Below are 14,159 nucleotides of genomic sequence, written 5' to 3'. Positions count from 1 at the left end.
TCCATCAAATTTATAGGCAAAGTAAAAATCATCACCACTTTTGATCCATGCAAGAAACATATTTGATAAAATTCAACACCTATTCTGATAAAAAAAAGCTATCAAAAAAACAGGAATAGAGAAACTTCATCAACATGATAAACTGCATTTATAGAAACATATAGCTAACATTCTACTTAATGCACAAAATTGAAGTTTTCCCCCTAAATCTGGAAATAAGGCTATCTACTGTCCCACCTTTTAAAAAATATTTATTTTTAGTTATAACAATATCTTTATTTTATTTTTATGTGGTGCTGAGGATCGAACTCAGTGCTTCATGCATGGTAGGCGAGTGCTCTACCTCTGAGCCATAACCCCAGCCCTGTCCCACTTTTTTTCACACAGTGCAATAAGGGAAGAAACGGAAATAAAAACATACATATTGAAAGGGAAAAAATAAAACTATCCCTCTATGTAGAGGATATGGTTACCTAGATAAAAAACTATAGGGGATCTAAAAACCAGTCCTTGAATAAGTGACTTCAGCAAGGTCACAGAATGTAATATCCAAAACTCAATCATATTTCTATATATTAGCAATGAACATGGGGAAGCACACACAAAATATTTATGAACACAAAAAATGAAATACTTAAGTATAAATCTAACAAAACATGTACAGGAGTTGTAAACTGAAAATTATAAAATGAAGAAAATCAAAGATCTACATAAAAGACTTGTGTCCATGGTTTGAAAGATTCAATATAGCAATTATGTTAATTCTCAAATTGAGGTACAGGTTTAATGTAATTGATACCAAAATTCCAGCAAGACAATTTTGTAGATATGGATGAGATTATCATAAACAGTATATGAGAAAGGAAAGGAACTACAGTACCTAAAACAATTTTGAAAAAGAAATATACAGGAGGATGAACCTCTCTACCTAATTTCAAGACATATTATATACTCTAATAATCAAGACTGTGGGGTACTGGTGAAGGGGTAGGCACAGATGGGAAACAACAGAAAGTCCAGAATAGAATGGCAAAACCCAGAGCTACACAAATATACCTGATTTTTTTATATATATATAAAAGTGCAAAAGCAATTCAGAAGAGGAAGCTAGCATTTTCAACAAATGACACTTAGCAACTAAACCTCCACAGGAAAAAAAAAACACAAAAAACAAAAACAAACAAACAAACAAAAAAAAACCCCTCAGCCTAAGTTTCTTAAACTTAACTCAAAATGGATAAAAAAAAAAAAAAAAAAAAAAAAAAAAAAACGGGTAGGGGATGTAGCTCTATGGCTCAATAGCACAATTGCCTAGTTCAATCCTCAGCACTGCCAAAAAAAATAAATAAATAAATAAATAAAATAAAGTAAAACTATGAAACTTTTAAAAAAAACATTTTTTGGATCTAGAATAGCAAAGGGTCCTTAAGATTTGTTGACACCTAAAAGTATGAGCCACTCAAGGCAAAACTGTCAAGCCAGACTTCATTAAAATGAACAACTTTTCTCCTGATAAAGACCTTATTAGGAGACTGAAAAGATAAGCTACAGACTAGAAGAAAATACCAGCACATCACACCTTAACAAAGGACTGGTATCAGAAACACATGAAGAAGTTTTTAAAACTCAACAGTAAAAAACCAAACCCTCCAACTAGAAAATGAACAAAAGACACAAATATTTCACCAAAGAGGATTCACAGATGGCAAACAAATGGATGAAAAGATACTTAACATCATTAGCCATCAGGGAAATGCAAATTAAAACCACTCTAAGATTTCATCATCACTCCAGTCAGAATGGCAGCTATTATGAAGACAAACAACAGTAAGTGTTGGCGAGGATGTGGGGAAAAAAGTAAATTCATATACTGCTAGTGGGACTGCAAATTGGTGCAGCCAATATGGAAAGCAGTATGGAGATTTCTTGGAAAACTGGGAATGCAACCACCATTTGACCCAGCTATCCCTCTCCTCGGTCTATACCCAAAGGACTTAAAAATAGCATACTACAGGGACACAGTCACATCAATGTTTATAGCAGCACAATTCACAATAGCTAAACTGTGGAACCAACCTAGATGTCCTTCAATAGATGAATGGATAAAGAATGTGGCATACATACATAATGTAATATTACTCAGCAATAAAAGAATAAAATCATGGCATGTGCAGGTAAATGGATGGAGTTAGAGAAGAATAATGCTAAGTGACATTAGCCAATCCCAAAAAACCAAATGCCTAATGTTTCTGACATAAGGAGGCTGATTCATAGTGGGATAGAGGATGGGAGGAACAGACGAACTCTAGATAGGGCAGAGGGTGGGAAGGGAGGGGGCAATGGGGTTAGAAATAATGGTGGAATGTGATGGTCATTATTATCCAAAGTACATGTATGAAGACATGAATTGATATAATATACTTTGTATACAACCAGAGATATGAAAAATTGTGCTCTATATGTGTAATAAGAATTGTAATGCATTCTGATGTCGTATATAAATAAAAACATATTTCAATGATGCATGTTCTATACCTGTGAGAATGGGTGAAATAAAACATGAACTCCACACTAAATGCTGGTAATGGAGGAGACTGGAACAACTCACACATTCTGGGTGAGAACACAATGTGGTACAGTCATTGCAGAAAACGGTTTCGCTGTTTCTTAAGCAAAATATGCCACTACTACATGACCTCAAAATTGTACTGCTAGGCATTTATCTTAGAGCAGGAAAAGCTTGGATACAGAAGTTTTGGTTTTAAAAGCCAAAAACTAGAATGAAACCAGGTGTATTCAGTGTGTGAATGGTTAAACAAGTTACCCATGCCACGGAAGACTATCCCGCAATAAGAAGACTCAAAACTACTGGTACATGCAACCACCTAGCTCAGTCTCCAGAGAACTACTCAGAGTGAAATCAGCCATTCCCTAAAGGTTACATACTGTCTAATTCCACTCACACAACATCCTTGAAGTAATCAAACTATGGAAATATGAATTATATCAGTGGTTCCAGGGATTAGGGATTAAGGAAAGGGTAGGAGCAGGATGATAGATAGATGTAGCCAATAAAAGGGCACACAAGTAGTGATGAAATGTTCTGTCTTGACCATAAAGGATAATACCCCAGGGGTGATACATGTGCTATAGTCCTGTAGCATGTCCCCACCAAGAGACTGGGGCAGAGGGTAACCAGGAACTCTCTATACTTTTAATTGTACAATCTACACAATTACCCATAAAGAAAAGAGTATTTTTAAGGTACTAGATTAAAGAAAAGTAAATTTGACCTCAAACAATATATACAAGTTGAATACTTCTTTATTAATGCAATACAAAAATGCTAGAATCTTTTTTCTAAAAATGCAAAATAGGGGGAAAAACTTACAGTTTTTATTTCTTTGGGTGGTGAATTATTTCCAACACTTAATGGTGACACTGAGTTTCCTGAGGAGGAAAAACACAATTCCTAATAAAAGCCAAATATTATCTTTTATTTCTGATAATGTAAAATAGAATAATTAGGTGATATTCAAATAATAGAGCAACTGCATAATGGCCTTATAGTTACACCATAAATAAGCAACATCCCAATTTTCCTAATGGAAAAAAGGACTTGTCTCAAATTTTCTTGCCTATTCCTCTTGTCACTGTAGATTTCCCCCTATTCAGTAAGGCAGCCATTCTCAAACTTTTAGAACTCAGAACCCTTTTACCCTCATAAAAATTACTGACAACCCCAAAGAACTTTTGTTTACATGGCTTATGTCTATTAATACATACTATATTAAAAATTAAAACTAAATTTTGAAATATTCATTTAAAAATAAATGTATTACATGGTAACTTAATTTGTTTAAAAAAACTTTTCAGAACAGAAAAACATTCTCCATTTCTCTTTAATGTTTGGCTTACAGAACACTGATGGATTCATGTATATGCTTTGGCATTCAGTCTATCACGATATGCTGTTTTGCCAGTTATTTGAAGGGAATCTGGCCTCACAGGAAGAGCATATACATATACATATACAAGCAGGAAGAGCATTTAATGGCCTTCTCAAATAATTGTGAATGTTTTCCTTTAACATCACACCAAAGCTCAAGTGGTGGTCTAAATGTCAGCTGCAACATGGAATCTAAAACCACATCAGTGAATTTGTCATGCCAACACTAATTTAGCCTGCACTTTGCAGTCTTTACCGATGGAAAATGCTGTCAAATGTCAAAACATTCCATTACACAATATCAAAAATTATGTGTAAATTGGGCATAGTGGCACACACCTGAAATTCCACCTGCCAGGGAGGACTGGGAGTTTGAGCCCAGCAACAAAGTGACCCTGTCCCCCTCCCGGCAAAATGTGTAAATATCACCATGCATCTCACCAGAAATCTTTAAAGTACAGAGAAGCTCTTAAATCAGAGTAGCAGACACAAAAATCCTGAAATCCTAATTTGTTTGGAAGTTAGAATTTTATCTCTTGACAATAGAATATCACCAGCTGTTGTCCTTGAAGTGACAAGTTCACTTTGTTAATTTTTGAGAAAATGCTTAACAAATATTTAAGTCCAAACAAAGTTTGTCCTTCAAGTAGAAAGGATGTTCAAAGGAAAAAAAAATCTCCTTTTCAGCTCACAGCTTAGTTACATGCATACTTTTTCATACTTTAGAAGCTACGAGTAATTATTATTTCATTACACAAAATGCTAAAAATACCTGTACACAACGGTCGAGATTTAATAAAATTAATATATATTTTTAATTATTTAATAAAATAATTTTTTCTGCTCCATGAAGGATATTTTTTAGTGATGCTGGCATTTTTGTTTAACTGCAAGAACATGACAATGAAAAATTCAATGACCACTAGCCCAGGGTGGGGCTAGAGGTTATGTAGAGCAATTCATCCATTCTTGCTTTTGCACTGTCAGCGTAAAATCAGCTTAGCAAAATGTTTAAGCACCTTCAGGAAGATCGTTTTGACCTCCTGAGGAACCCTAGGGGCCAAGGGTCACGTTGGTTCGGAGAATTACATCAACATAATGTTAAAAACTCATATCTCACACTCAAAGAGGTTTCATTTCGCTATGGCCTACTCTCCTTCAAAAGCAGGTTTTCAGAATTAGGAGCAAAGGAATGATAAAACAAATCACATGAAACCGGTTACTATTATTTGTCTGCTATTATCTGCATAAAAATTGCATGCTATTTTAAAAGTATGGCCAATCTTTAAAACATCCATGAAAAAAATCCAATGTGCTTCCTTTCTACATTCCTAGTACAGTTCTCTGTAGGGTGGGGGTGGTCCTCTGAAGCCATTTTCTCTTGAGTAATTTTTTCTGTGATTAATCAAGCCAAAGGTAGCCACTTGGTACTTGTCTCTTTGAAACTGACAATTACATGCAAACTCTACAGTCATTTGGCGGTCCCGTTCCTACCCCGAGGGTGGAGCTAAGCATACCTGTGGAAACTCAGAGAAACCATCCCATCATCGTGCAGCCCATGGTTTTTACTCACCTGCAGGCAACGTCTTCTGGTCTCCTTTGGATCCAACTTCTCCATTGATGCCATTAGGGTTTGAAGATACTGAAATGTCTTCCTGACTCACTAAATACTGTTTGGTTTGCTCACAAAGCAAAAAATTGTTCTTTTTATTTCCATTCTCTGGGCTTTTCAACCTGAAATTAGGATGGTTATGATGTGCTCCAGGACTTCTTAAGAAATCGTGTGGTGGAAGCTTGCTTTCATTTTTTTCAAAACTAAATGATTCGGTCATTTTACAAGTCGATGCTTCCAAATTATTTCTTGACATCATATTAGGTGATAACTTAACATTCATAGAAGTCTAAGGAATGAAATAAATATATTTAAGAGGTAACTTTTAATTGCAAAAGTAGAATTGCAGGCCCAGATGATTTTTTCAAATATTTAACAGATAATTCCCATAAATAATTCAAAAGCAGATTTCACCTTTACATCGAAACCTACATGGTATAAGAATAGTTCCTTATGGATGAATACAAACTCCAAGTTTAACAGAATTCAATAACAGACCAACAAAAGATCAACTCAAGACATTAAAAAGAGTAACCTCAGAGTTCCACACCATTCCTTACTTTTAAAAGCTTTTGAAATATGGGGAATGGAAAAGGTCTTTCATGCTTTTAGAGAAATATTTCCAATGTAAAGCCTACACCTTACTGGTATAATACCATAGATACTCTTATTTAAATCTGGTCATTACCTACCTTTCTACCTTCTCAGAACCTCTCTACCATCTCCTACATTACACTGCACCAAGTCCTCAAATGAGCTGACTGCTACCCAGAATGCCCTTGCTCACTCACCTTCCTACCATCCTGGCCATCCACCACAACCTGTCTCAGCTGAACCCTGTTCCTTCTAGTTTTCCCAAGCACCCTGCTTTGATAATCTCCAGCTGAACTTTCATACATTGTAAACTGTACCCTTCTCTAAAGATGTTAGAAACATTGCAAAATTTCCATTTAATTTGTCACAAAGTGCCTCAGAGAAATGATGTTGGTGTCATTTTCCTATTACTCTTAAAGATGCCAAGTGTCCTGTCCAGGGGAAGCACCTAAAGTAGAAAAGCAACTCTTCGTTATGAAGTAGTAATCAGTTTTTACTTTAACTGTAGGCAAATTTTTGTCTATTCTCCTAAAACTTTTCAGATTAAAAAAAAAAGTTACAGATGACTGAAACCAATGATTAATACCTCAAGTGCTGTCTGACATGGTTTTGAACAAAAAATAAATGAGAAGGTAAATACTCCCTCTTGGTGTTCTAAAACTTCCACCTCATGTTTTATAAATTAGGTCTATCCCAACCCAAAGACAACACATAATAGTGAAATTTATGAAAGAAATACACAGGTGCATTCAAAGGTGGCCCAGATCCTGAAAGATTCTCAAAAGAAGGATTCAAGGTGGGCAGCTATGGTGGGAGGTACTGCAGCTGCCAGGAAAAGTACACCTATACCAAAAAACTTCCTACACCAAAGGAAAAGACAAAATATTGGATAAAATAAGACAAAATATTGGATACAATAAGAAAAGAGAGCAATATGTCAAATTATAAAAGGAAAATAACCTCCAGAGGAAACTGGATGGTGGTGGGGATATGAAAGCTTAGGCAACTTAAGCTATACAAGAAATATAAAGATGTGCATTATAGAGTAAAAACCAGTATGAAATAGAAGGCTTAAGTTTAAAAATCAAAGAAAAACATGTTTAATCAAACAGGAAAATAATTCAAGCATGGTAAATAGAAAATACCAAATAATATGACAGAACCATGTTCAAGTAATGCAAGTATCAAAGGGTTAGTTTCAATTAGAAGAGAAAAGAGGTTCAGGGAGGAAAACATCCAGCCAGACATTATTAACAAAAGGCGCACAGAAATAGAAATCCTACAGCAAGGCTGAGAATAAAAGGATTAAAAATGTGTTATGCAAATAACCAAAATAAAAGTGGAATGTTAATATTAATAGCAGATAAAACAGAATTCAACATAGAAATCATTTAGACAATGAAAGATATTTTAGTAAAAGAAACACACTGAAGAAACAGTAGCCAGGAATCATAATAATCTCGCTATGAGATGAATCAGGCAAAAACTGACTGGAAGCTGGGCATGGCGACTGTAATCCCAGCTACTAGGGAGTCTGAGGCAGAAGGATTGCAAGTTTGAGGCCAGCCTGGGCAACCTGGCAAGATTCCCTAAAAAATAAAAATGAAAAGGGCTGGGGATATAGCTTAGGGGTAGAGAAGCCCTGGGTTCAACTCCCAGTAAATTAAAAAGGAAAAAAAAAAAAAAAGACTGAAGGAGAAAATCAATCCATAATGGTAAGTATACACTTTCCTTATACAACTATTATTCAAACAGAAAACAAACAATGATAATGAATATTTTAGTAACATAATAAACTTGATCAAATAGGGACCAATACAACCAACAATATCCACCTTTCCAACACTGAGCAAATTCTGGGCTACAGAGATCACATGAACTCCAAAAACCCACTATCATACCAGCCATTTCCACTCTTCATGGTGTACACAAACCTGGATGAAAGGCTTTTGCCTTTGCTGCTATTTAAAAGTGGTAAAATATCACAAACAAAATGATAGCAAATATGACTATGTGAATAATTAAAAACTTAAAAAAATAGTTAAATAGGCCAGGAAATAAGTAACACCACAGAAACAGTAAGTTTGATACTTTTTCAAAAGTATTGATAAGTTTTAAAAATCCAAATACTGCCCAGCATGGTGGCCCATGCCTGTAATCCCAGCTGCACCAAAGGCTGAGGCAGGAGGATCTCAAGTTCAAAGCCAGTCTCAGCAACTTCATCTGACCCTATCTCAAAATAAAAAAACAAATAAATAAAGGGCTGGGGATGTGGCTCAGTGTTTAAGCATCTCTGGGTTCAATTCCTGGTATTTAAAAAAAAAATCCAGATACTGTATGCAGAGTCTGATCCAAATGCCATTGTCAGTCTCTGCCCTGCCAGCTACAGTTAGTGACACTATCGGTAGTCAAAGTTCTCAAGTGGAGTTTCTGAGGAAGCTCTGCCCTTTTTTATTGAAAAGGGATGGATTGAAAAGGGGTAAAAGACTCTAGCAGAGTCTTTTACCCCTTTCTTCCTATAACATGGACCTGTGGACTGAACATAAACCACTTGTCTTGCAATGAAAAAACAATAAGCACACACTCAGGAGAGGAGAGCATAAAATGTGAAGAGCCCGAGTCCCCAGTGGCATCCAAGTCACCATACAGTAGCACACAAATATGCCTACAGGTTTTCTGTTATTTGCAGTTCATCAATATACATGCCAATAAAATAATGCACCAAAGGCACGAATGTCATACAAAAAGGATTATTAGTTGATGGACATAAGGGGGAAACATTCAACCTCATCTGTACATTCTTAAATATTTCAAATTGATGTAACTGTTATTTTCTGCATAGAATGGCTACAGTAATATTTAAACCATATAGTTGCGATAAAGGCATCATCTTGCCCAGTGGAACCACTTCAGTACACTGCACAGCGCTCCCGAGACAGCCTTTCATAACTTGCCCTTATTTATTAAGGTTGCCAGTTAATCACAGACAGGTAAGTCTTCTAAGTTATTTTAAGTTGATTGAGTGGAGGGACCATGTCTTATTAAAAATAAAAAAAAAAAATCTTTGATTTCGCCCCAGCAAGGTACTTTGTACAATAAGGCATTCCGAAGCTATTTCTATGATAAAAACTATTTTATGGGTACTACAATTTTCATGACAACCTGGACAAGAATGAAATTCACTGATGAAATGACTTAAATGGAGAATTAGATACTATGAGGTTTACTGAAATTTAATAGCAGAACTTCATGCCTCACACTTCCAAATCTAAGTTCTGTAAATATATTTGACTTTAAGAATAGTATCAGTCTTACACTCACTGTAAACTTGTGGCAGCAAGTAGAGGATTTAAACTTAAAAGTAGGTCCACCTATCGTGGAATATGCAGGTTTGAAGGGTACCTCACTGCTTCACCACATTCAGGAATTTTCCAGGACAAGCACACAGTGCATTTCAGGATCAGAAGCTTCATACTATATTTGGGCACAGCCAAGGGTACTATATTCCTTTTTTAATAAAATGGTTCTCTTCTCAACTTACTCTGCTGCCTCTGACCCAACTTTCAAACATCTGAGACAGCCATGAATTTTCCTTTCTCCCAGGTCCTTCACTTGCTCATACAACACCTCTTAGATTCCTCAACATTTTAAACTTTCTCTAGTTAATCAGACACCCTCATACAGCTGACTCTCACAGCTGAGCACAGGACTGCAGGTAAACAGGTGGTAAGTCCTGACATCCCTGTCTTTGAACACTTTTACTTCCATTCATGCATTAGCATTTGGAACAAATAGCCAGGACTGCTTTGAATCCAAATATAACCCTCCATCACCTAAAAACTTTTGGATTTTTAAAAAACATGTATTTGTCATATCATTAAGTTGATTTTTTCTTTTTGATTTACAGTTCTATGAATTTTAACACATAGATTTTTGTTTACCACAACTGGGACTCATCAGGCTTTTAAGGTTGAGTTTACATTTAAAAACACCCATAAGACTTTGCATTTATACCTATTTAGCTTAATCCAGAGTCAACCACCGGGTATGTTTTAATCTTGAAACCGGTATTGCATAAACTGTGACTTCCGACTTCTCCTGGCAGATTCCTGACAATGCCCAGGGCTCAAGTCAACCCTTATTGTTTCTTTTAATAATAAAAGTGCATGCAGAGATACTTAGATGTAATGGTTTTCCTTTTTAAAGTTTGCTTTTATCTTCCTGGTAATCCCAAACATTCAAGGAGAGCCATTCTACTCAAAGGAAGCATTGTCTTAAAATTACAAAGCTCAGTGGGTGTAGCAGATAAAGAGTTTTTAAGTCAGATCCGAGTCCCAGCGTCCTCATTTAACTTTGCTGTCTTGGACAAATCACTTCATTTGTCTACTATTCATTCAGAGACTGTAAAGTGAGGACAGCAGTAGTAACTTCCTCATAAATCCAAATCACGAAGATTAAAGGATACTGTACCGAAACTTGCCCCTGCGGTGGGGTGGCTGCTGCTCAAGAACTTCCTCCTCACGCTGGGGGTGGGAACACAGAGCCTGCACAGGCTAAGCAAGAGTTCTACAACTGAGCTACAACCCCAGCCCTCTGCTCTTATATCCCACTCCCACAAACAAGTATCTTCCCATGAGGAACGAGTTTGCATGTTTAAGATGAAAATCTGAAGATTAACGTCTATTTGTTCCTCAAAAAAACGAGTAATGGGAAGTTGAGTAACTTGTCACCTCCCCATCCTCACCCCACCGTCCCTGGTCCAGCACCTTACCCAGTTGACACCCATAGCTGTGCAAATTTGCATGCAGTACCGTGGTGTCTCGTCTAGGGAACTAAAAGCACCTGCTCTAACTCCGGAGGTCCGACAAAAAACGTTATTTATAGCAGGGGCCTCGGAAAAGCGATTGGAACACAGCAGGCACTACAAACACCTGTTAGGCAAACCAGAGCCGGCTCACTCACATCTCGGCGAATGTGGTGGTGCAACTTCCTTTCCTATAGAAGGTGTTAGGGGAAGAGTTAAGTAATTAATAATGTTTGCACTCCAGTTTTGAATTTAAGCAATGAAATCACAAATTTCTTTTGTAGCAAAGGGGAATGTTTACATCGTGGGGATTCATGCCTGCAAGTACTATTTCCAAAACAGCAGCAGGGCCCCTGCCGGCTGGCACCCCAATTCCTGGGTACTTCCAACCAGCACGGAATCCGCCCACACCCAAACCTCCTAGACCTGCCCTTCTCAGCCAAAGTTCCAAGGTCTCCTCTACCCTTCCATCCTCTTTCCACTTCCAGGCCTTGCACCCACCCGCTCAACGCCCAACTTCAACGCCCAACCTCAACGTCCAGCGTCCAACGTCCGGCCTCCAACGACTGGAAGCCCCGTCACCCTCACACAGCCCTTCTCCCTCACCCTGGCGCCTGGGAACCCTGACCTGGAAGGAGGCGAAAGGGCCGCTGACCCCAACCTGTCTCTGAAGCCTGGCCGTGGTGGAGGCTGCCAGTGCCGGGAGCCCCGCGGCCCGGGTGCTCTCCCCGCGCTCCCCTCGCCCCTAAAGTCCAGCCGGCCCTCGCGGTTCCAGCGCGGCGCCTGCGCAGTCCGCGCCCACGTGCGCCCGCCACGCCCCACGTGCGCCCTCCCTGGGCCTGGAAGCCGCGCTCTGGGCCTTGGGCGCCTTCTGTGGCCATGAACTTCAAGGGTGGTCTGGGGCTGCGGGTGCCGAGGTTCTTCTGCCCAAACGTGGCAAAGTTATTGTTCTGGTTTGTTTGTGAAAATCATTCGGATCCCTTCGGCCACTTGAAAGTCTTTTGAGGGGCCACTTCTGCTTGGTCATGGAGAGTAAATTCACCTGTTGTGGGTGTTTGTGTCTAATTAAGGGCATGTGATTCTATCTGTGATTCTATCTGTTGGTGTTGCTCAAACATTTTTATCTTTATTTTTTTGGTATAAAACTTTTATGACATTCAAAGGAATGGTATACTCCCAATGCAATTTTCACCTAATTTCAACATTATCAATTCACGATCACTTTTGGCGACATCTGCATTCCAGTCACTCTTCCTACAACGTTTTGATACAAAAACCAGACTTGTATTTTTAAAAAATATATTGTACTTTTTTTAAGAAAATGTGGAGACGTGTATTATAAGTAAGAAAGTACAGAGTTCCCCTTATTATTAAAGTGTTAAATTAGTATGATATATTTCTTACACTTAAGGAATCAATCTTGATATATTGTTAACTAAAGTCAATGGTCTATTCAGATTTCCTTATGTTCTCCCCCTACCTAAGCTACTTGTCCCTTTTTGGAATCAGGATCTCAACCAGGATACTACATTAATTTAGTTATGTCTCCTTAGGCTCTCTTTGTCTGTGGCTGTTTCTCAAATTTTTCTTTGATGACCAGGAGTCAGGCTTTTTGCAGGATGCTGGCCCCACTATTGATATCCTTCTCATGATAGAAATGGAGTCGTGGGTTATTGGAATAAAGTGCTATTTTCATTGATCATATCAATTGTATATCCTACAAACATTATTTCTATCTTAGTATTACTTTTTTTTTCCTGGCAGTATGGATTGAACTCAGAGGCTCTCTATAACTGAGCTACATCCCCAGCTCTTTTTTATTTTGAGGCGGGGTCTTGCTAAATTGCTGAGGCTGACCTCACAGTTTCAATCCTCCTGCCTCAGCCTCCCAAATTACTGGGATTACAGACCTGTGCCACCAAGTCTGCCCTGAACATGAATTAGGACATTTGACGTTGGACTTGATTATCTTGCTGAGATATATTAGATTTTTCTACTCTGTGGACCCACCACACACACACTAAATACTTATGAAGGAAGCCATTATGTGAATCCCACATCTGAGTAGCATAACCAACATTCCCTAAGCCTATTTTGTACATTTTTGCCTCAAATTTGGAATCAGACCTTGTAACTTTTTCAGTCCAGGTACATTTTAGTGGGAAATGATATTTAGAGATTATAGTCTGCAGAGTAGGGGTATGCTATCTGCAAAGTGTGTTTTAATACGATTCCTTTGAGGAGGGAGGTGCCATTTCTTGTGTTAGGCCTTTTCTGTGAGTAGATTTTTAATTTTCTTTTTCTTCAGTGCTAGGGTTTGAAGCCAGTGCTTGGCATGTTAGGCAAGTGTTTCACCACTGAGTTACATCCCCAGCCCCAAACTTCTGTTTTTTTTTTTTTTAAAGAGAGAGTGAGGGGGGGGGGGAGAGAGAGAGAGAGAGAGAGAGAGAGAGAGAGAGAGAGAGAGAGAAAGAATTTTTAATATTTATTTTTTAGTTCTCGGCGGACACATCTTTGTTGGTATGTGGTGCTGAGGATCGAACCCGGGCCCCACGCATGCCAGGCGAGCGCGCTACCGCTTGAGCCACATCCCCAGCCCCCAAACTTCTTAAAGAAAAAATAAAATGCATTGAGTTCATTCTCATTTTTCTAAATATTCAAATATAAGCATAATTTTGTTTCATTTTATTTCGTATTTCTATTTCTTTTATAGTGAAAAACGTGGTTCTCAAAGACACATCATATATGCTTTATACTACTTATAAGTTCAGAAATACGTGTTTTAATACGATTCCTTTGAGGAGGGAGGTGCCATTTCTTGTTGAAAAGGACAGAAGTTCCCAATTGAGTCTAATGTATGAAAGATGATATATCATGAGCTCTGTAATGTTTTGAACAATCAATTAAAAAAAAAAAGGACAGAAGTTAGGCATCGGGATAATTTTTCAGCTAGTATGAAAAAAAAGTTTAACAGAACTGTAGTAAGTCTGTCTTCACCAAATCCCTGTAGTAAATTCGTCTGAATTAATTACGGTCACTCATGAGTTGTTCTTAAGAGGTCCTAAACCAAAGAACACAGCTTCACTGGAGAGAGGAGGTTTGCAAACTTCCGCAGACTAAAACCATTCACTTTACTTGTGTGGACCTTGCTTAGCAACAATGTTCCATACCCTTTTTGTGGCCCTGCAGCATGCTGGAAA

General features: G+C 37.9%; 1 protein-coding gene across 1 annotated transcript in view; it reads right to left on the bottom strand.

Moving 5' to 3' along the window:
- The window catches only part of TDRD1 (tudor domain containing 1), a gene marked incomplete at its 5' end in the record, with an annotated part of 40,327 nt that extends 34,483 nt beyond the window's left edge, over window positions 1-5,844 (bottom strand). The window contains 2 exons of the mRNA XM_081268104.1: window positions 3,392-3,450; window positions 5,523-5,844. Coding sequence (XP_081124230.1) covers window positions 3,392-3,450; window positions 5,523-5,844 — 381 coding nt within the window. The remainder of the gene's footprint in view (window positions 1-3,391; window positions 3,451-5,522) is intronic.
- Between the last annotated feature and the right edge of the window lie 8,315 nt (window positions 5,845-14,159).

This window comes from Spermophilus citellus (genome assembly GCF_964194105.1).
Source record: "Spermophilus citellus genome assembly, chromosome: 15".
NCBI classification, from domain to species: Eukaryota; Metazoa; Chordata; class Mammalia; order Rodentia; family Sciuridae; genus Spermophilus; species Spermophilus citellus.
This window is presented reverse-complemented; position numbering and strand designations above follow the sequence as displayed.